General features: G+C 38.1%; 1 protein-coding gene across 1 annotated transcript in view; it reads right to left on the bottom strand.

The window, feature by feature from the left end:
• The window catches only part of qsox1 (quiescin Q6 sulfhydryl oxidase 1), a 48,279-nt gene that overhangs the window by 23,368 nt on the left and 1,089 nt on the right, over positions 1-23,822 (bottom strand). Inside the window, exons 2-8 of the mRNA XM_038288617.1 lie at positions 11,180-11,280; positions 10,026-10,074; positions 9,610-9,712; positions 8,485-8,575; positions 7,300-7,445; positions 806-940; positions 586-715 (exon numbers count right to left, since the gene is read on the bottom strand). Of these exons, the coding sequence (XP_038144545.1) occupies positions 586-715; positions 806-940; positions 7,300-7,445; positions 8,485-8,575; positions 9,610-9,712; positions 10,026-10,074; positions 11,180-11,280 (755 nt within the window). The remainder of the gene's footprint in view (positions 1-585; positions 716-805; positions 941-7,299; positions 7,446-8,484; positions 8,576-9,609; positions 9,713-10,025; positions 10,075-11,179; positions 11,281-23,822) is intronic.

Genomic DNA, 23,822 nt, shown 5'->3' on the forward strand with positions numbered 1-23,822 from the left:
TACCTTCACAAACATTAATTTAACACATAAGGATTAAAACAACAGGTTCTAAGAGGTTAAAACTTAAATGCAAAGCTGACATCTACAGCCTGCTCATCATTGTGCCGTCTCATTCGCCATCTAGTGGTGACCTGCTGCTACTGCTTATTTAAAAAAACGCTTTGGAATATATATTTTATTTGACGTTTTAGCATGCAAAATTTCTTTTTTCTAAATAGAAGAATGCATACTATGATGCTTGTAAATATAAGAATAATCATTGAATAGAAAAAACCTAAACTAAATTCTAAAACTGAATTTCACACTCCTGTTTGACTGGAAACAAGAATTGGTAGATAAAAAAAAAAAAAAAAACAGTTTCATGCTAAAACCTAGTTAAAATTTCTTTGGAGAAATTATCAGGACCTAAAAAACCGAGGGGAAAAAAGTGTTGATTTCATGCATCCTGCTTAAATAAAAATTTCACAAACTTTTTTTTTATTCAAATATTTTTTTCTCCATGTTGGTGAGCTGCTTTTGAACAGAGCTCCGTGCTGCTCTGAATGTGTGTAAGTGTTGTATAGATACGTGGTATGTTGGGTCTACCTTTGCCAGGACAGAGATGTAACTCTTCAGTGCAATCAAAGCATCTCCTTTGATGACACTTTGGACAGCCAGCTCCACACGCAACGAGTGATGCAGTGCTGACTCCAGGTCTGCCATGTACACCCGGGACCTGGACGTGCACACACCAGACAAAAACACACACAGGAAAAGATTAAGTAATGCCTATAATGAGAATGAACCAAGGGTGTCTTGTTCATACCTGTCGAATGGTCTCCAGGGCTCCTGTGTGCTATTCTTAACCAGCTCCATGGTGACCGGTGGAGGCTTCCCTGAGCGTATCACACCAGGCAGCCTCTGGAGGGCGTAGGAGTAGAAAGCACGAGCTTCAAAGTTCCTGTGGGTGAGAAAGGGTAAGTGGTACTAGGAACTTGGATGAATAAACGGTGGGGAACAAAAACTTTGCAAATGATGCTTCTTTAGATAGCAGCCGGCTACTTAGAAGAATGTAATTATGTAACTACTTAGCAGGAAGTCATGCTGAACAAAAACCAGTAGATTTCAACATCTGAATGTTGTTATTAAAATAATGTGCATTAATACTGCTTCACTCTACGGTTTTAACATTGGAAATTTAACCAACATATTTATAATAAATGAATACAGGCAACCTAAAGTAATCTGGAAAAAAAAATATCTCAAGCAGTGTTATATGAACTGTAAAACACTACAGTTATGTAATTACAAACCATAATGCACTTAAATCTTGTAAACGTATATTACAGAGTTCATTTTAAACTTATGTATGTCTTAGTGCAGTACAATACTACATAAACATAAATATTGTGTTCAAACTGCCCATTTTTTGGCACTTATTTCCAAATAGTCAGATTGTAATTATTTCAGGAAAGTATTTTATTATATTGTTGACAGTAGAGCGCAAAAGGGTTCTTGGTTCTTTCTTCATTGAGTTTCTATGTTATCCCTGCGCATGCTTGGGTTCTCTCTGGGTACTTTAACTATCTCCCACAGTCCAAATAACATGACTAACAGGTTAACTGTCCTCTTAAAATGGTATAAACATGGATATTAGTACTGTGAGTCTCTTTGTTGCCTCGGTAATGTACTGGCACGCTGTCTAGGGTCCATCCGGCCTATCAGCCACCCTCCGACCCAGTAAGTATAAATGAGGATTAGATTGATGCTTCAAACAAAATAATAGCTGTGTATTTTAGACTTTTTATTTTTAATGTACATGTTATTTTAAAAATGACATATCAAAGAATATTTGATGGTAGTCAGAGGGCCCGGTGGCACCCATGTATGGCAGCCTCATTTCGGTCATGGCTGCTCTGGGGCTACAAAGCCCCCATCAGTATGTGAATGTGTGCATGTTTGGGAGATTGACTGAATGTAGTGTAAAGCGCTTTGGAGTCCCCTGACTTGAAAAGGTGCCATAAAAGTACAGGCCACTTACAATTTCCACCATTTATTTAAAACATTTTCAATAATCAGTAAAAAAATGTCCTCACAGCAATCAAACCCTTGCTAAAATTTCTAATCACCTCCAACTCCTTGAGGTCAAAAGGCCTTATTGACATCATCCTAATCTTTAACCTCTTGACTCCAAGCTCAATTCATTTATTACGGTTGAATTCATAAAACTCGACTTTATCCTTGTAGTGGTCAATGCTAAATTCTTGTAGACAGATTCAGAGACAGTGGTATTTTAAAGCAGTAGAATAGTTTTGATGATTTGCAGAAAGATTTTAAAACTCAACTAGTCCTAATACTTGTTGCTTTATCAGCATGGTTTTTACTGTAAAATACCTGCTATTATCTTTAATTTAATCCTGGGCTTCATAAATTTACGGCCAAACATTTTTCTCACTTATGAAATTGTTTTTTGAGCACAGAGCAGATGGTGCAGGTGATTCTGGGAGAGATTGCTGATTATTTAACCATGCGCAAACCCTGCAAATCTGAAGCTCAGCCATTATTGTGGTACACCCCCATTTGCTTTCTCTCCTCTTCACAGTGAGAGAGACGGAGGGAGAGAGAGAGAGAGAGAGAGAGAGAAAGAGAAAGCTCCATAGACCTGGAGCTGGATGGTAATAAGCAGGATGGATACTCTGGCCCTATGCTCACTCATGCCAGCCAGGGACTCAATTACACCTGTGTGTCTGGTGGGAGTGTAGAGATGTGGAGGGAAAGCCATTCATCCCCTGATCCCCAGGGCCAGCGGGCAGTCAGGCGTCAGGGTGGGCTGAGAGCGAATAGATTCACCTGGGAGCAGCACATTACGTGCATGACAAATGTGAGACGCGCTCCCAGTGTGATGCACACACATATCAAGATAACACACACACAAGCTCTGCTCTCCCAGGATCAATCAGATATTCAGCGATGATGGGAGGCCATCTGTCACCATGAGTGGCCGGGTCTTGTTTGGCAGGTGAAGCCAGAGAAGCAATGGCATTGTTTTCATGCAAGAAATTAAAAACCCTCCCTTCTGTACAGTGATCGAGATGAGGGGGGTGGGAGATGGGGAGAGATGGAGGGTGAATAAATAAATCAGCAATAAATCATTTCCTTTTTGCATTTGTCAACTAAAAAGGAGTCCTCTTTGCATGCCAAGTTATTGAAACAGCCAAACAAAGAGGCATAAACAGCAGATGAATTTGCAGGGTGAGGAACGATCACAGCCGCTTTATGACCGTGAATAATGGCAGCGATTTTGATGTTCTGATCCCATTAAGAGGCCAGATGTTTAAAAGTATTTCCATGAATAGGGTTCAGATAATGAGGTTGCAACAAAGCTTTTCAGCAGAAAGCAAAACGGCTGCAAGTAAAACAATGAGGATCTCTGATGTCTGTGGAATCAGTTTTTCTCATTATTGATGGAAACAAAGTTTAAGATGTTGAGTATGTGTTTCAGGATGATTGAAATTTCTGAAAAGAAGCGCCTCCCCTCTTAAATATTCAGGATATTAAGAGGTAGATGGTCAGAGCAGTAACGCTGGTTTTATAACCTGCACCATGGTCTGCTTTGAACACAGTAGATAACAGACAATGCAGATATGCAATACTGTGTGATCAATTTGCATCTTCAATACTTCTTGCTGTCTTAGCTAGGTAATTTAACACTGTAACTCTTGAATGTTCTCCCCAGTCACCAGAAGCTTCAATGTATTTGGTCAGGATTCATCAAAAACGACCAACGCACAGTGTGCATGTGTTCTGGAATATGATTCACAGTTTTCAATTATTTGTATTAATTAAAGAAGCAGCCATCTGTTTGCATTCAGCCTCACTGAGCAATTACTGTACATGACCTCCTTAGTAAACATATAGAACAAGGTCAAATAACATAGATGTGATCTATCTCCAGGACGGAACTTTTTTTTAAAGAACACTGCTGTGTTCTTTAAAAAAAGTTCTGATAACCCTGAAACTATGCTATATGCTAATATTCTTTATCTTCTGATGCTTACAGTCCAGTTTATTAAGCAATAGCCCATCTCTTCTTTAAATTCCACAACTTTATCTCCAATCACTCTGCCCAGTTTCTTTGTTTTCTTTTTCTGCCAATAGTCAGCTTCCTGAATGGAAAACAAAGCGTCAAAACTTCAAACTTGGAAACAAAGTCCAGTGGATTGTTTTTTTTTTTACTTTTTAGGAATTATTCAGTCTCCCTTGCCTCTCCACAGATTTAATAATAGACATATTTGAGTTTAATTGAGTGAAGAAAAGCCTGAAAGTTTATTAAATATGTTTTTCACACCAGAGACTCAAAGGTACAGCTGCCACATCATAGAAATGAAATGAAAATCAAAATAACTAATATAAAGGAGCCGTTTGCTGCTCTATCTACCCATATAAAATACTCTAAAAATCTTAAACGTTTTGATTAGGCAAGTCTTTTTTTTAAAGGAAAAAGTACCTCAACAGATAGACTTTATAGTTTCCGGAAGTCCCCAATTACTGATGATAAAATCCCTCGTTTTAGATTTCTTGACATTTTATTGTAATCGTTCTAATTGTTTGCCTATTTTGTTCTGACATAACTGGTGTTCATAGATGCAAGGAATTTGTATAATAAAAATCAAAGTAATCTTTACTGTTTTTATACTTCTCAAAGCCCATTACTGCCAAAACTGTTGCACAGGTGAACAATACATTATAATGCATAAGATAAATTCTCACCTCTTTTATCACATTAAGAGGGAAAAAAATGACTTATCAGTATGCTGCTGTATCTGTGGGTGGGTTAATCTATTAAAAAAGGGCAATCTTTTTCTTTCATTTTCTTTGGTGTTTAAAAACATGTTTTCTGAGAAAAATTAAACTCACTGTAGCAGTGGAGGAATAGATAGACAGATAGAGTGCAATTTTGAGCTGCAGTGCAAAGGCTTCTGCTATGTTTATTACATTGTTCAGGTTAGGTTAAAAACAACCTTATGTTGAGTTCCATGCAATGGCATAACTATCGGTAAAGCAAAGACTGCAGTTGCTTAGGGGCCCCGTCACTGACACCTGGGTGGCCCCCTATGCTATTGTAGACTAGGACGTCTCTTTGCAGATGTATTGGTGTGAAAAATTCCTCTTAAACCCACCTGATACTGAAGTGACTGACCAGACCTTATTTGTACCGCAACACATGCCAGATTTCAACATGATGAAACCAATAGCAAAGCAGACAGTGGCACTTTTAATTACTATCTACTTCATATGGGGCCCACCCAGATAATGTTGCTTACGGGCCTATTGTTGTGTCGTTACGCCATTGGCTCCATGAGTAACCTTATCTGTCTAACAATGCAAACAGTCACCCTCCTTAATCCAGCTGAACATATGCAAATCAGCTGCAAAAGTGTGTCATAAAATATGAGTTAAAATTGTAAGACCTCACTGCAGTGAGCTGACAGTCACAAAATGCTTCCAACACTTAGATATAAATCTATACAGTAGATGCTAATTATTCAGGATAAAAGCTGTAGAAAATGTCTCCCAAAAGTGTTGGTTGAATATTTTTCTACCGAAGTTCTTATTCTTGTTATTGTACGTAGAAAGAAATCCCATACATGTTTAGGTTGCACAGGTGCAAATAAGTCCGCAGTTTTCTTTGAACATTTGCATTATACAATTTCTGTCCAGACAGACGTGTCTTCTTTGCTCTACCTCCAAAATAGGCTGTCCTGAGCAATTTTCTGTATTTGTGCTGCTATATGTTTGGACTGCTGGATCACATAGGGACCACTTTACCTCATTCTATCTCTATTCTCCCATTTTGCAGTACCTTTTAAGTTACACTCATAACTTTATGTCCTCTCTGCTTTTTCCCCCCATCATAGTAGCTTCCTCCGGGCTGTTCCTGTTCAATTGTTACTCGATCCTTGATTTAAATATATTCATCTCTGTTTATAGATTCTGGAGCTTAGCTTGTTTCCAGTGTAGTCCTGTTTCTTTTACTTTGACTAGCAGAATTGGTTTGGAGCTCGTCTGCCTGGCTAAGGCCCCGTCCACACGAAGTCAAACCCTGGCCTAAACGCACACATTTTTCACCAAACCAGCCTCTCATCCACATGAAGCCGGCGTTTCGGGGTCTGTAAACGATCTTTTTTTTATTCAGCCTTCAGAGTGGGAAGATTTTGAAATGCCGTTTTCGCATTTCCATCTTTAAGCTCTAACCGCATTTTTTTTTTTTTTACACGCATGCGTCATAGCGTCGCCTCTAAACACGCATGCGCGACACAGTATCACAACAACAATGGCGCCGTACTGTGTTGAATGGTTGCTGCTAATGCTACTCACCCTGCTGTCGGGCTTACAACAGAATCTTCTTCTTCTGGAATATCTCCAGGAAGAACAGAGCAATATAGACGACATAGTTCAGCACCTGAATGTGACTGAACCACGAAAATGGACCCGCAGGGCAACCATGTATAAATATTAGTGCGCATGCCCAACATTTCGTCGCCTATTTTTGCTTTGGCACCACAGCGCCACTTACAGGCCTGGCATACATTTTGCAGCATTTTCATGCATTCGTGTGGACGATCACATTTATTTTACGTCTCCGTCTTTACGACAAACGTTCTGGAAAATATTAGCGTTTCGTGTTCGTTTTGACTTCGTGTGGACGGGGTCTAAGTCTATCCTAGATGGGGCCACCTCTGAAGCTAGTTGACTGCTACCGTTTTTTAATCTCTGCTTCTTTCTGTAAGTCTTCTTCTGCTTCCTTGAACCCCAGTTGGCCTAAACCTCTCACACTAAGCCTGGTTCTGCTGGAGGTTTTCTTCTGTTAAAATGCAGTTTTCCTCTCCACTGTCACTAGATGCATGCTCGGTTTAAGGGATTGCTGAAGAGTCAAAGGTAAGATGCAAGTGTAAATCGTTGCCACAGGCTGATCCAGGAGGAGCATATCTTTCAAGTGAATGACTGGATGCAATCAACTCTTTTAAGTCTCTTTAAAGTGCCTTGAGAAGATTTGTTGTAAATTGGTGCTATAGAAATAAAGTGAATTGCATCGATATGAAAGTAAAGCAAACAATTTTGTTAGCTGTTCAAGCTGATTATTTAATTTGTTAAACTAACTGGATTAGACCAAGAGATGGTGTCCAACAATTTTAGCCACAGTGTTCACAGTACTCCAGAAAGGCTTATTGTGACAGAGAACAGACAGTTGAGTAAACTGTGGTCTAGTGTGGTTACAACACCCGTGTTGTGAAAGAGGAACACTGCAGAAACACTTACACTCTGAGTCTGGTAAAGTTACCATCTGGATAATAGAGGTAACAGGAGGGAAACTCCGTCACTCCCAGTTTAGCCACCAGACCGCTTTCCGTGTTCAGCACCCTCCTCACAGTAACGTTCTCAAACTGCAGCAGGTCCAGGATCACCTGTTCATGTAAAATGCCAGTAAATACATACACCACATGTGTGAATGTTGTAATGGTTCATACCTTTTAGCGTTCTAAGTAGATTTTTTTTTATTGGTTTTAATGAATAGACAGCATAAAAATCCAAAGATGTAAACAATATCTGGATGCCCCAGTTTAAAAACTCTTAATTTTCTCTAATCCACACTGAGTAAGAAATACTCATAGGGGCTATAAAAATATCCCAGACCAAGTTGCAGGAGAAACACACATTTTGAGTACCCACAAGGGAGCATATGGCTTTTTAGAGCATCAGAATACAGTAAGAGCACATTGTTGTTCAGATTTTCACTGTCCAGCTGTTGATTGGAGGAAGTGAAAATTTTTAGGTATTTTCTATTTTATGCAATGCAGCACATTCCAAACTTTAACTATCTTTCCCTTTCCCTTTGGTCAGATAATAAAACTTAGATAGAACCAGGTGCTCCAAAAGGAAAAATATTTCAAACAGATAAAGCACACAGAAAGTTTAACCTTTTGTCCCTTTAAAAGAAATGACTGAGGAAATCAGCACATTTAAATGCAGTTCAGATCAGTTTGTTTTCAAAGTCAGTTACACACATTTAAAGAAAACAAAACCAACTGAGCTCATTCAATTCTACTAAGATTGTTTATAGAATGTCCTTGTTTATAGCTACAAAAACATTTGGTTTCTTACTAATTGTTATGGGGGTTTAAACCTAAATTTTAGACGAGCTGTATCTATATATTTGAGCTTGTATGTCGAAATTTGGCTGTGGTTGGATTTGAGAAAATTCAGAAATTCTTTTTTTTTTATTTCTATAAAATTGTACGATCATTCTATTCAAAATCAAGATAAATTTAAAATGACCAAGATGTTCGTCACGGTTTATTTTAAAAGTAATTAAAATAGAGGGAAGGATTAATTTCCCTGCAAAGGGTTAGTGAATAAAACACATTAATTGTAGTGATTACAGGGAAGGAGCTTAAAGAAAAAAAAGAATAGACCTCAGAGAAGGATGATGACATGGATCTTTACCTCTCTGCCTATGTAGGATTTTGCATCTTCAAAGATCAAAGCCAGGTGTTGAACCGTGTTGGTTTCAAAGAAGTTGTTGATCTCCGTTTCACTGAGAAATGAAAGACATTGAACAGATCTGCTGTTAAATTGAATACACTAGCAACATCAAAGCAAAATCTCAGATGGAGCAGGTCTATATAGATCCCTCTAAATGGCACTGGAAATGCAAAGAGAATACATGTTATGTCACCATAAAATAAATAAATACACTCAGACAATTAGCTAATAACTTTTTTTCAATCCTTATACAATAAAAAAAAAAAATCACGTGAGAATAAACAATAACTGCAAGAATGTCCATTGGCCTTCAACAGTTTTTAGACATTTAACATTGCAGGACAGTGCAATACAAAGTCGGAGCAACTGTGTCTTCTTTGCAACGGTCAGAACAGAAATAAACACTTCCTGTTTGGTTTTCCTGCTTATCATTAAAATAAGCTGCATGTTGGCTGCTGAGGCTTGTGTCTGCATTTTTGCAGAGGAGTGTCATCCAGCAGAGTAGCATGGGCTTGCAGTAGCAATAGAGCAATTAAAACCCTGCTGAGTAGGAAGTTGTTGGCTATCCCTTTTATGCTTTTCCTATTAACAGCAATTTCTCAAATGATACACTTTCTATTTAAAGGTATAGTGGAGGATTTTCCAGAATTTTTGAAAAGACCCACCCTCTCCACTTAAAAAAAAAGCACATACAAAACCCTGTACCTACTCTCGAGATGGAATAAATATTAAATGTATGCGAGTTTAAAAGTTGCTGTTTGCATCGCTCATACAAGCTTACCTTCTAAAAGAAGATTTGCAATTTTTCCACTATGTCACTCATCTTCACTTACTCAACAGTAAGTGAAACTGGGGACGAGCACATAGGACGGCCTTACGTAAACATATCACCAGAATGATTGACAATTAGGAGGACCACTTATTTTGATGATCCACCCGCAAAAAGAACATCCTCCACTATACCTTTAAGATAAACAAATACATCATGTGTCCCTTTTGTGGTTTGCAAAATGAGTCAATCAATAACAAATGCTGTATATTACAGAAAATTAGATGTGGTTTCCCTCTTTTGAAAACAACTAGTACCTGGTAGGCTCCAGCGGGGGGCAGGCAGGGGGCCACGGCTCGCCATGAGACTCCAGGCTGTCTATGATCCGCTGCCGAAGATTTCGAACATCACGGGAAAAACCTGGAAATCAAGAGGCTTTGATGCTTTTCTACATGCACTCTAGGTGGATTTAATTCACTGATGGGACACAGTGGTGACTGAGTAGCTCCCTAAACACAAATACGAACAACCACAGTAGGCCTAGAAGAAAAACTCTGCCATTTAGCAAGGATGATATAATGAGAAAGTGATAAAAAATAAAAGATTTAAAGGCAGATCTGTTTACCTTAATATATGTTATTTTGTCCTGTATCGTGATAAATATATATTCAATATAAAAAGAAAGTGCATAAACTTCTGGCTTCATTATTTGTTTCACTGTGGGTATTGATACCTCTGTATGGCACCCCTGCTGAATCAGCTGTCGAGTAGGCATGGAAGAACTGTAAAGGGGGAAAAAAAAAAAAGTGGGAGCAGATTAGTCGACCCTCACATGACCATGAGAGATCAAAACTGAAGTTTTACAAAAGAGGAGGGGTTTCTCTCCCTCCCTGCCTCAACCTCCAAATCCCTTCTGCTTGAAATGAGTCGCAGATGTTAAAGCTTCCCTGTAAGCTCAAATAGAAGGACCTCTTTGTTTCATTGGGAAAAGACTTTACACAAATGCAGACACTTCCAGCAGGATTGTTTCTGTGGATCATTTAAAAACATCACTGATCTATAAATCATTCATCAACTTCACTAATCAATAGAAAGTTTGTGATGCGTTACTTTAGTGACAAAGCAAATATACCCAACCATCTGTCCAAAGGTTATGACAACCTTAAAAAAACAAAGAAAACACAGAAAACCTTAAAAAAATATTTAAAAATTAAATAAAAACAGCAGGTTTTGTTGAGGACATCTGACTAATTGAAGACATGAGGATTAAAAAGGGAGCTCAGTGAAAAGTTAAAGCAAATCCGTTAGACTCCTGCACTTACAGTTAGTTAATACAAACAAAAAAAGAGACTGTGCTGAGTTGGCCTTCCTACTAAAAGAAAACATCTAAATATTCTACAGCAACACAGGTAAGTGCAGGTCATTACATGTCAGGGGGATAAGTTATTTGTGTGATTCATTCATTCTTATTTGAAATAAAATGTTTAATCTAAATTGAAATGTAGTTTCAACTTATTTTATGTGTTAAAGGTGCATTAATTGAGGTTTTTAAGTCATTTCACAGCTTTCCATCTTAAGCAGTAGTTTGGTTTGTTTACTCAACTTATTCTACAAGTTTTATTTTTCTAAAGCTCTCACAACACTTTGCTTTGTCTTGCTTCAAATTATGGATCATATTTTATCTACCATCTCTACTTGCATCCCCCCCCAGCTTCTTTGGATGCAGTAAATCATGTGGTTCTTTGTGGATCGTAGGGGAAATAATAGAAATAAAATTAATAGACATTTTGTCTTTTTTAAACAAATAAATGTCTTTAAGTAACCCAAACAAAACTGCATATTTACGAAAATGCACAGTTCATTGGTGCATGTTAACCATTTAAATACCTTTATGGTGGGGTATCCGCTGATTTTGTAGTTCATGCAAATTTGTATGTTTTCATCAGCAGCACAGTCTACAGCAGCAATGTTCACTGCTGGTTTCCACTCTGAGGAAGAGATATATGAGACAGAAGGTGAGACAGCAACAGTAAACATTTAGAGCCATGTCACTGGACCATGTGTTGACTCTGTATGTTTGCACAGGAGCTGATGAGTCATGCTAAGAAATGATCCGAATGACTGGCTGCACCTTTAGGTGTCGCACATCTCTCACCAAACAGACACCATTATAATATATATATATATATATATATATATATATATATATATATATATATATATATATATATATATATATATATACACACACACACACACACATTTGGGCTGCAAGTAACAATTATTTTGCTAATTGATTAATCTTTTTTTTTCGATTAATCGATTAATAATTGGATAGCAGAAGGTTCCTTAAAAAACTTTTTTTGTGGAATTATAACAAGTTAAAATAAAGCTTTTCCGCTTGAGGAGTTCTGGATAGAGCATATTGACAGTCGAAAAAGCTATTTATCTTAAATGTAAAATGTTTACTTTTTTTTTTTTTTTTTTACAGTTTTGGTATAGTTGCTTTTCAAGGTAAGTTTCTCTATCAGCACATGTTAGCGTCTCTATACTCCAGTTAACGATTACTAAATCACTAAATTAGTTGATGAGTATTTCATCAAATTAATTGATCACAATTAATTTTTTCAGCCCTAATATAGAGGATAAAATGTCATCTGGAATTGCACAATTATAACCTGTAATGTTTTTCTTACTGTCAAAAAGATGTGTGACTCAAACTCTAATTTTGAGAGCATAAAACCTCAAAGTCAAAGTCTGAACAGATGGCTCTGATGAGGTCACTACTGATAACATTTTGTTTTTGTACGTTAACTGTGAGTACAAAACATCTGCTTGCATTTTAACCTGTTCTTTTCTCAGCATCTGAGCCAAAGGAATGAAAGACTGAAACATTTTTTTAACCTGCTTTCAACCTCAACCTTATTTCTTCAAAATAGAACTTAACTCAATGTTTCTACTGCATTTTGCACCATATCTATTGATTTATTTTTGCACTGCTCTGAACCTTCCATATCAGTGCCTTTTGCACCATGTCTCTCCTACACTGTTTACATTTTGATCACTACTGCACTTTATGAATGGAAATGTTCATTTAACTGCTAAGCTGCAGCTCATTCACAGTCAAAACGCTGCATAAATCAAATTTCATTTTGTATACACTTTGGGCCGGATTTATCAAAGGTTTGCGTGTATAAAAACGTGAGCTATTTCACTGCGCACGCTAAAAAATGTACAAACTGATCTATCTACAGCGTGCTAAAAGGATTTGGGCTTTAAAATGTGCTCAATAGCGTCTCTTATCCATTTAGTACTTTTTCTGCAATGAATATTCAATATAGGGCGTTTACACGCAAAAGTGCGTCTTGTGGGAGGAGAACATGTAAATATATTAATTTAGCACTCGCAAAGTGATTTATCAAACCTGAAAGCAATTTTGCTAACGGTATCTGACTCTATATTTAACACGTTTCAAAAGAAGGTGCAAATGGTCTGTATGCGTAATTGCGCACACATGGCAGCGGTTATTGTCGCAAGAAGGAGAAATCGAAATGAAGCAAGGAGACGCAGAGAACGCATTTTTTCACTTCGTGTGAATATTTTTGGAATGAACGAGGAAACGATCATCAAAACATATCGTTTATCCAGCATTGCCATTTTGGAGCTGTTGGGGGAACTCCGAATGGATTTGGAGCCAGCCACAAGGAGGACCCACGCAATACCAGATATCACGAAACTCCTTGCAACATTGCACTTTTTTGCATCTGGGATCTCCCAATCTCGTTTTTCAGAAGTGCTGTCCGACGTTCTAAATGCCATGTCGCCCTGACGCCCTACCGGAGAACCCCGACACCCTGCGCCTGTGGAGCAACATGCCAATGCAGTCATCTTATCCACACTGGCCGATACAAAACATCTGTTTTTTTTTTGTTTGTTTTTTTCTTACTGCGGTGAAGTAGAAATTCAGCCACATACCACCTTAGGGAATAAAGGTTGCCAAAGTTTTTCTATATATATATATATATATATATATATATATATATATATATATATATATATATATATATATATATATATCTTTTTTTGGAGGGGGTGGTGTCACTGTAAGATTAAAATTTCTTAATGCACTAGTTTGCACAAACTACAAACTACTTTGCCGCAAACCACAAAACGCGCAAAACCATCATTTAAATAGGGCGTCTCCAACAGTTTTGCACCTGCCACCAGTTACGCAATCGCTCTTGTTAAATCACCCGCAAACCATGGTTCAGCCCCTCGCGCAAAATTCCACTTTGCGAGCGCAAATTACTGCACGCAAAATTGGATCTTGATAAATCCGGCCCTTTGTGTATACAAAATGAAAATAAAGTCTAAATTACCCTGGAAAAGATAGTTTAGGGCCACGTGAAATTTAGATGTAAGAAAAACAGCAGACATGCTAAATAAGTATACACTGCAAAAAATGATCTAGAAATAAGTAAAATATTCTTCAATTAAGTGTACTTACCCTTAATTTGAGTAGGTAAATGAGATTGCCAATGGAATGACTATTTTTACTCTTAAAATAAGATAAATACATAATATGCACTTGAAATAAGAAAAAACAATTGTGTTTTCTTATTTTAAGTGTAAATTGTCTTGTTTAATTGGCAGAATGTCTCTTTTACCTCCTCAGTCCAAGAAGTAATGCATTTATTTTAAGCAAAAATTACTTATCTAGATTTAGATTCTTTCTAGTGTTGGAGGTGTGAATCAATATTTAGATTAGTGCAGTACACTTGAATGCCAAACAAATACTGAAACCAGGGCCGTCACTAGGTTTGAGAGACATGGGTGGCTTAGCCCCTAGGTAAGATATTGCGCGCGCGCAGCGCGCGCCGAAATTTTTTCAGTGCACTTTCTAAGGCGCTGTCTATAAATTCATTATTTTAAGAGCAACATACCTGGGAAACACTTCCCTCACTAATGCTACTTCACCAACTAAACTACACCAGTTAAAATGTGCTAAATTACAAAGAGTAAATGGTAGGTGCCATGCATTACTGCATAAATGGAAGAAGGCAAGTGGTTCGCCACTCATCATAATGGAAACCTTCTACAGAAGACAGTTGTCTAACCAACAGACTCCCAACATCTTCATAAACCCTTAACCTGGCCATTCATCTTTCCCCATCTCCCCTGCACCCACAACCTGTCAGGAACCCCTGTCTGCTTTGCAATAACCCTGTTTCTGTGTGTGTGCTTGGTGTGTGTGTGTGACCTGGACTTTGGCATGTCTTTCTCTACACCTGGCACAGAGAGAAACACATATATGTGAGGAACTTAACAATAAATGCAGCATTATCTTTGATAGATTTCTGCTTAATCTAAAGTTTAACCACAAAATACAAGTTGCATAAATGGACAGTAGGCAATAGGCAATAGCATCATTGCAAAGAAGGATATCCTTGAGACTTTTTCACATCAGTCTGACAAAGTTTTAATGCAAATAAAGGAAGTATTTTTAAGTACAATGTATTAATGAAAACACAAAATCAACAGTATATGAAACGTACAACTTAGAACTATAGTCAACCCAAGGAAGCACTACCATATCACACAGTGTCGCCCTATCAGACTGGTGGCACATAGATATGGGAGAATTATCCTGCCATAATGCAAGAGCACATAACTTCAATTAGAGAAAAGAATTTCATCTTCTTGCACTCAAAACTTATAATGCTCACACTCAAAACATGCGCTCTCTCTCAAATATTTTCTCTTCTCTCAAAAATCTTTGTTTCTTCTCTCAGATTTAAACAGATATTTTCTATATTATCACAGATATTTTTTCCTCTCGCTTGCCTCCATCTCCGCTCTGCACGGGTCTCAGTTACGCTCTGCTTGCGGATTTGTTTTGCTCTCTCAGACTGCAGTTGGATCGTTGCCTAGCAACCTTTCCAGCCAATAGAACGACAGCCTCGGAAAAGGTGCGCTTGTTTAACCCTACGGAGTGTGCCTGTGCTACTACGCCACTTATAAAGCGTCAGCTGAAACTGCTATTTACAGTAGTTTTGTGGCTGATTGTTGTTTAGAAATAGAAAACCTGGTTTCATTTCTTAGTTTTGCCCTGGATTTTGTAGCGTTTGTGGACGCTACGTCGCTACTTGATCAAAACAATAACGTCGCTACAGGAAAGTTACTTGATAAATAAAGCAGCGACGCTACGGTCAAGCTACTTGAAAATGTAGTTAAACTGTTGGCGCTGTCATCATAAGGGCAGGGAACAGTCGGAGAATAACAGCACACGACTACACCAAGTTGTTTCCTTGGGCGACACGTCACACGCCACCACTTTATTTTTCCTTCATTCACCAACATTGCACATGCTCCACAATTTATAGTCACACCCATTAATGACGTCATTGAAGAGCACTCATTAGAATACACATTACAACACCCCCACTTGCTCTTGCACTATACAATCGTCATTCCAATTTTTTTTTTTTTTTTTTTTTTTTTTGAACATTTAAAACAAGTTATTTTACATTCCAAACATATAATGCATAAATTTTCCCAGTTTTGGCTTTGTGGCAGGTTTGGTAAAAACGTCCGCAACCATATCTGCTGTTGAGCAGTATACAATGTTTATTTTTCCATCATAAAATGCAGATCTGACAAAATGATACTTGATATCAACATGTTTACATCTCTGACGAAATACTGGGTTCTTTGACAAAGCTATTGCTCCTTGATTGTCCTCAAATATTGTAACTGGCATATACATGCAGTCTTTGTCCATTCCACCCAACAACTGTACAAGATACAAACTTTCCTGTGTTGTCGCTGCCAATGCCATATACTCTGCTTCGCATGTAGACAGAGCCACCGTTTGTTGTTTCTTTGACTTCCATGAGATAACTGGTCCATTTTTATTAAGGCTAAAACAATAACCCGTAACGCTTCTCCTGTCACTCTGATCAGTAGCCCAGTCTGCATCGCTATATGCTACGAGCTGAAGTTTCTGCTCGCTCCTCTTAAAGCATAAACTCTTGTCTATTGTCCCTTTTAAGTATCTCAACACATGTTTTGCTGTTACCAAGTTACACTCCCTTGGTTGTGACAAATATTGTGAGAGTTTACTTACAACCCAACTAATATCAGGTCTTGTGCACATCATGAGATATATTAGGCTTCCTATAAGCTCACGATACAATCTTGGGTCTACAAGTTTGCTTTCACTTTCAAAGTTTAACTTCTGTTCACATGGAGTGCATCTAGTACCACATTCAGACATACCAAATTTCTCCAGTATTTTAGTTATGTGCCTTTTCTGGCTAACTTTTATTTCTCCCTCTGTCTGTGTAAAATCAATGCCCAAAAAATGTTTAAGCGGCCCCATATCTCTCATCTTAAACTTTGCTTTCAGCATGTCTTTAACACTGTCCATTAGAGAATCCTCACTTGTTGCTATAATAAGATCATCAACCCAAATGACTAGAATCACTCTATTATTTGCTGTATGTTTTGTATAAACACAGTGATCTGCTTCATTTGGTACAAAACCGTTTTCAGACAAATAATCAGATAACATCTTATTCCAGTTGCGTCCAGATTGTTTTAAACCATACAACGATTTGTTAAGTTTAAGAAACTGTTTTTCACCAAATTCTGAGTCAACCATAAAACCTTCAGGCTGTTCTATATACACCTCACAATCAATAGGAGCGTGTAGATAGGCTGTTTTAACATCCATCTGATGTAATTTCAGATTATACTGAGCTGCCATCTGCATCAAGCTGCGTATAGACGTCATGCTAGCTGTTGGTGCGAATGTCTCCCCATAATCTATACCAGCTTCCTGGCTGTAGCCTTTTGCCACATATCTGGCTTTAAAAGTCTCAGCTCCATCTGCATTCTCCTTGATGGTATAAACCCATCTACCCCCCACTGCATTTTTACCTTCTGGCAGCGTGGTCAGAGTAAATGTGTTATTTTCCTTCAAGGATTCAACCTCTTCCTCCATAGCTTCTATCCACTTCTCAGATTCAGGTGAAGTCAGGGCCTCTTTAAAACTTTGTGGTGTATTACACACTAAACGATAGCAATAATCAACACTGTCAAAATTTTCCGTGGCAAAATCATCACTCTCTGCCTTACATTCGTAGTCCTTTAAATACAGAGGCACTTTTTTCTCTCTTTTGGAGCGTCGTAGACAATGTTCTTCATCTTGCCTGAGATTTGTGTTCCCCACACTTGAAGGTTCAGCACGCATCTCTTTTGTTCCTTCTGACACCTGCTGTTCTACTTTTAACTCTGACTTAACAGGAACAGTTTTTCTGTAATACTCATCCTCCAACTCCTCTGGTTCAGTCTGAGTTTGGCATTCATTTTCAGGTTTAGTTAGAAATCTGACTAACCTGTGTTTACACACCCTTCCTGTCACTGGATTATAAATCAAATATGATGGGCTGTTTTTATCATAACCAACAAAAACTCCTTCATCACACCTTGGGTCTAACTTTTTCTTATTTTGTTTGTAAGAGTAGCACACTGTTCCAAACTCCTTCATTTTAGAAAGATCAGGTTTCTTGCCTGTCAACATGTAGTACGGCGTTTGCCCCAGACGATTATTAAAACACCTGTTGCGTATAACTGCAGAAGTCATCACAGCATAAGTCCATAATTCTTTAGGCAAATTACTCTGAATCAGCAAACACCTGGCCATCTCAAACAGTGTTCTCCAGCTTCTTTCAGCTGTCCCATTTTGATGGGGAGAATACGGCGCAGATGTTTCATGTCGAATAGCATTTTTACTCAATAAAGACTGATAATCTCTTGACATGAACTCAGTGCCGTTATCTGATCTAATGCACTTTACTTTTCCATAGGGGGCTACATCTGCAATAAACCTTTCAGTAGCTCTGACTGTGTCACTTTTAGCTTTTAGAAAATAGACAAATATTGCACTTGAAAAATCGTCCGTAAATGCAAGTGAATACCTAAATCCTTCTTTTGCAGCAGGCTCAATAGGGCCAGCTAGATCCGTGTGCACTAGCTCAAGGGCCGTTTTAGCTTTTGCATCAGCTTGTCTATTTCTACTCTGGGTAAATTTCCCTTTAATACACGTTTCACAGTCTAGTTTAGTTTTATCAACCTTCCCTTTGATTTTCATACCTTTCACAACATTTTCTAGTTTTAATACATCTTGAAAATTACAGTGACCTAAAATCCTGTGCCACTCTTGAATGTCATAGCAACCCAAAACTTTATCGTCCTCTTTGTCAGCAAAGTCATTTTCATCGAGAACATCAAGGAAATAAAGTCTATTGTACACGTTAATGTCAAACCTGGTTCCATCCTTGCAGATGAGTTGATCATGTCCTTGTTGAAAGTTGACTGAGGCTCCCTTTGCCGTCGCTGCTTTAACAGAGAAGATGCTCTGGGGGTAGGTGGGGATGTACAGCGCCCTCGTTATCGCCACCTTCACGTTCCGTCCCTCGGTGTCTCGCAGCCACACCTCTGCATCGCCTCTCTTCTGTGCCACGCCAGTTGTCCTCGTCCCATCAGCAAGCTCCACGAAGTGTTCCTCCGGTCGGAAGGCATCATCAAACTTTTTAAACTTGCTTAGATCATTAATTATGTGAGACGTTGCACCGGTGTCTACCATCAGTCCTCTTTGTTTCAAGCCGCTCATCTGGCTGTCGCTCATCTTGAAAACAAACGAGTGATCATCCCCTTCGATGGCCCGTTTCACACTTTCTTTCTTCTTTCTTCGACAGTTGCTCTCTTTATGACTGGAGTTTTTACAGAAACTGCACCATTGTCTCTGTGCTTTAAAGTTCGTCGGACATTGTCGCACTTTGTGTCCCTTCTGGCCACAGCTGTAACACGTAAACTCTGGGTTTGTTTTTTGTCTCTGCATCACTTTGCTTGAGAATCCACTGGCTGTCATCACATTATCTTCATCCATGTTAACTTTTAACTTTTCGGTGCTTTCATAATTTCTCAACTTAACTTTGAAGTCACCAAAGGTTAATTTGTCATCATCAGTTTGAGTTATGTGAACAACAAATGGCTTAAATGGTTCAGGCAAACCTTTCAAAGTCATGGCTATCAACAGTCCATCACTCAGCGTCTCTCCAGCATTTCTTAGCGCTGTAATGGCAGTTTCAGCCCGAATAATATAGTCTGTGACAGTCTCGCTGGCAGCTTTCTGGAGGGATGTCAGTTCTGTGTAGAGGCTAATTACCCGCGGCTTTCCTTTGCCCGCATAATGATCTCGCAGGATCTGCAACGCCCTCCTGCCGTCATCTGCCGCCTCTCTCATAACTAGAGACAAGCTCTTGTCATCTAGACACTGGATCAGCTCGGCGTAGGCTTCCTCGTTTTTATCAGAGTCGTCATCTTCATCTTCATCTGCATTCGGCTCCACCTTACGCAGTATTGTTTCTTTCAAGCCGTGCAGCCGGAGATGTCCCAGAAACTTTGCCTCCCACAGCTCATAATTTCTTTCATCTCCATCAAAGCACAATCTTTGCCATCGACTTCCCATCTCCCTCCTGGGCCTATAACCTGTTGGCGCTGTCATCATAAGGGCAGGGAACAGTCGGAGAATAACAGCACACGACTACACCAAGTTGTTTCCTGGGGCGACACGTCACACGCCACCACTTTATTTTTCCTTCATTCACCAACATTGCACATGCTCCACAATTTATAGTCACACCCATTAATGACGTCATTGAAGAGCACTCATTAGAATACACATTACAACATAAACTAATAGCTTCGCTACATGTAGCGGCGCTACTGCCCATCACTGCTCCTGTGACAAAACTATTATAATTATGCTAGTAGGCTACAACAACATCGTGTTTTCCCACACCACTGACTTTGTTCACCATGGTAACGTAATTCCTACTGAATCAGACAAGCTATTAGGCCTATATTGTCTCTTTCCTCACTCCAGGTAAAGTGAAGAAAATGTAAACCGCTGACATCAAATGGCAAACTCACCGTATGTATCTGCACGCAACCATAACTTTCCTAATCAAGCTCGATGACTGTGTGGAGATTCAAAGGGCGCGCTGTTGCTGCACTGCACAGCTGCTATGGTCCAGTTGATGGCCGTGTACCACGTGACGTGACGCTGGACGCGGAGCCAATGAAGGAAATGAATATCCTAACGATATTAATAATTGTATAAATAATTGTGTTTGTAAATAAACTAACAGGAACTTATCTTCAGATTAACTTGCCTTCTTGGTGGCTCGTTTTCAGTGCTTTACTGCAATTGTTTGGGGTTATATGGAAAAAAAATCAATAAATAAAAAAATAACAATAAAAATCGCAAAATAATTATGGGGTGGCTAATACCAACGAAGGGATGACTTCAGCCACCCTAAAATAGGTCTAGCCACGTCCCTGACTGAAACGTGAAGTTTGAATTACTTCTATTCATGGATGCTTTATTTTACAAAAGTACCATGGATAAACTGTTGGACAAAATGGAAATGTGGTGAACAGTTATTATTAGAACCAAAATACTGGTTAACGTAGGAGCAGAATGTACCTGTAGATATTTTTTTTATTTAGTTTGTTGAACAGTTATTATTGTTTTGTCTGCGGTCGCATTAGAGAAAGGCTGAATTTAATCGAGCACTTTAAAAGCCTTATAGGTGCCTATCTGTTTGGTATCCAAAACTACTGCTCTGAAACAAGTTTTCCTAAATTCCCCATCATAATATGAACTGACAATAGAACTTAGAGTATTTCGATTCAATACCTTATCAGTCTGTGTTAATAGCAGAAGGCATTCATTCCAGAGCTCCATGATCCATACATAATGTCATTACTCTTCTGTCTGAGTTTCTGGCTGTTTTGTGTTTTCTTTCTTCTGCAATGTTTTTTCTACTTAATGTATCAGATAGAAACAAACGATATATACCTTATATTTGCACTTCATTTCAGTTTAACCCATCCCATGGAAAAACATTACCAAGGCAACAGAAAAATTATAAGGGGGGTTAAATGGGGGCGTTGTCAAGAAGAAAGAAAGAGTGGTGACTAGCCTAGCGTTACTGAAGCATGGAGTAAGAGGAGGGATGTTGGCAGCTATGCCCTGGATAGATGACATGGAGGATTTTTCAACAGGGTTGGATTTTTTATTTTTTTATTTGAACAATTCTGCTTCCTGCTTTTTAAGGGGAAGGGTCATAAACACTTACAGTAAATGCTTTAAAAAGATTGAAAAATTATTACATGGTAATTTTCAACCAGCTCATAAATATCAAACCTAACAAGTCTAATACAAATCTTTTGGGTGTTCTTTTCTCAGGGTTACACTATCACATGAAGCTTTATCCCTGAAAACCTGATTAAAATATATTTATATATATATATATACCCAAAGTCTGATGCTGCAGGTACTTATACTGAAATAAAACCAGTATTTTAGAAACATTTTATGACAATAGGCTGTGTGGTGGAGCTGAAGGTTAAAGCAGTTCAACAGGTGTTGAACTGCTGCAGGCAGACAGAAGTACCTGCATTGTTTACTACACATAGAATTTACTCAGCTGGACATGAAAGTAGTGATGTTTTATAAGTGGACAGAAGAGGAATGAGATTGGATAGCCTGTTTTCAGTCAGTGGATTTCATCATACAAAAAAGATCCCAAATTTAAAGAAAATTATTAAAATTTAAACTCTAAATCTAGCAGGTCAAGATAAATGCGCTCTATCATGAATTTCTATGAAACGAGGCAGGTGTCTGTTAAAACGGAATGTAGAAAGAAGTAAAAAAAAAAAAAAGAGGCTTTGCTTTTCCCATGGAAAGTGCGCCTAGGAGGCAAGGGGAACACAATTCCTAATCATAGAACAACACCACTGCCCTCACTCTCCTGAGTTCATTAAAGTTTAAATATGTTGCCTATGAGCCGTCTTTTGCATAAAACGATCCGAGCACAAGTGTTGCACGTAGCCAACTGTCTTTTTATTACGGTTCAGCTACACTTTAAATGCAGCTGTGCAAACAGATGGCTATACACACACTCCTGTGAATTCTCTTTGTTGGTATTCGATGGCTTCTTTTGGTCAGCTGACTGAGCGATATTAGGAAACAAAAATAAAAAATTGGGACATTGCTGTTGGAATGGAAAGGTTAGAAGCACCCTCCAATTGATTCTAAGCACCCAACTGTATTTTTCACATCCCTCCAGGATAGAGGCTGTGGAGTCCAGGTGACCAGAACCTTATTGGTTTAAGCTCCTCGAATGGCTGAAGCTGGTGCTGCCAAGGCGGCAGAGGACAGAATTACGTGCCATGGAGGGATGTGTCTGATGAGCTGAATTTATAACTCATGTGGGGATAATATCATTAAAGTCTGTATTAGTGACAGGAGTGTGTACCAGCACATACCTTTGGCCTATTATGAAAATTCACTATAATAACCACAGTGTTACCACTTAGGCCTGCGCTATGAACGTTTTGAGACAAATATTGCAGAACAAGAAAATATATGTAAATGTGAAAAAAAAAAAAATCACCTCATAGAGCCTCTTTATCTGCAACAAAAGTAGACTTTGGGGTGAGTTACACTTTAAAGTGTCATCAGGTATTACATTTAATCCTACAGAGCCAGCAGTTAGATGCCAATGGCTACTGTCCTTATCACAATATTTACGCGTTACTAATATTCTGATATTTATTCTCACTGCTCTGTAAATGAGCTTCAGAAAGAACCTTAACATGATGTTATGAAGAGTCACAATATAGAGCTAGATACAAACTATTTAATTAGATCACATGCTCTATTTAACAGACAAAAATAACTTGCTGCCCCTCCAGCCTCCATGCTGAAAAACTAAATTAAACTAATGTGCCGATGCAATACTGTAATATAAATTATGCAATTGCAATTATAGATGTTTAACAGTAACTTTCTGAAGTGGTTTAAAAAATAAAATAACAAAAAGACATATTGTGGTTTAAACTGTCAGATGCATTCCCTTAGCAAAAAATAGTTTATTAAAGTATACTAAAAGTGCACTAATTTCATACTTAAAATCAGGCAGTGCACTTAGAGTTTACTTATTCTAAACTATATTTCATATACTTAACAATAGTATAGTCAAGTGTACTTGACTATACTATTGTTTACTTTATTGTTTACTAAAGTATACTTTAAGTATACTTTAGTAAACTTTAAAATGTCACAATTTAGTTTGAAGAATTATTACTTTAGTAATACTTCAAGTACACTAAAAGTACATTGTTCGGCATACTTTCGAAACTTATACTTAGTATTCTTAATAGAATTTACTTCAAGTATATTACTTTTTGCTAAGGGTTTCTGACAAAACCTGAAGCAGAAATCAATTTCAACATTTCAAAGGTGAGACTTAAAAAAACAAACTATATAAGCTAATATTTTAAAGACCTTGACATTGTTGTTCAGTCAGAAATGATGCACTCTTCTTGAGACCTCCAATATAAACTTTGCTGTTTAGTGCCAAGAAAAACATTATTCCCATAGAACTTTATAATA

Source organism: Cyprinodon tularosa, unplaced genomic scaffold, assembly GCF_016077235.1.
Source record: "Cyprinodon tularosa strain WSP-4 unplaced genomic scaffold, ASM1607723v1 ctg259, whole genome shotgun sequence".
NCBI lineage: Eukaryota > Metazoa > Chordata > Actinopteri > Cyprinodontiformes > Cyprinodontidae > Cyprinodon > Cyprinodon tularosa.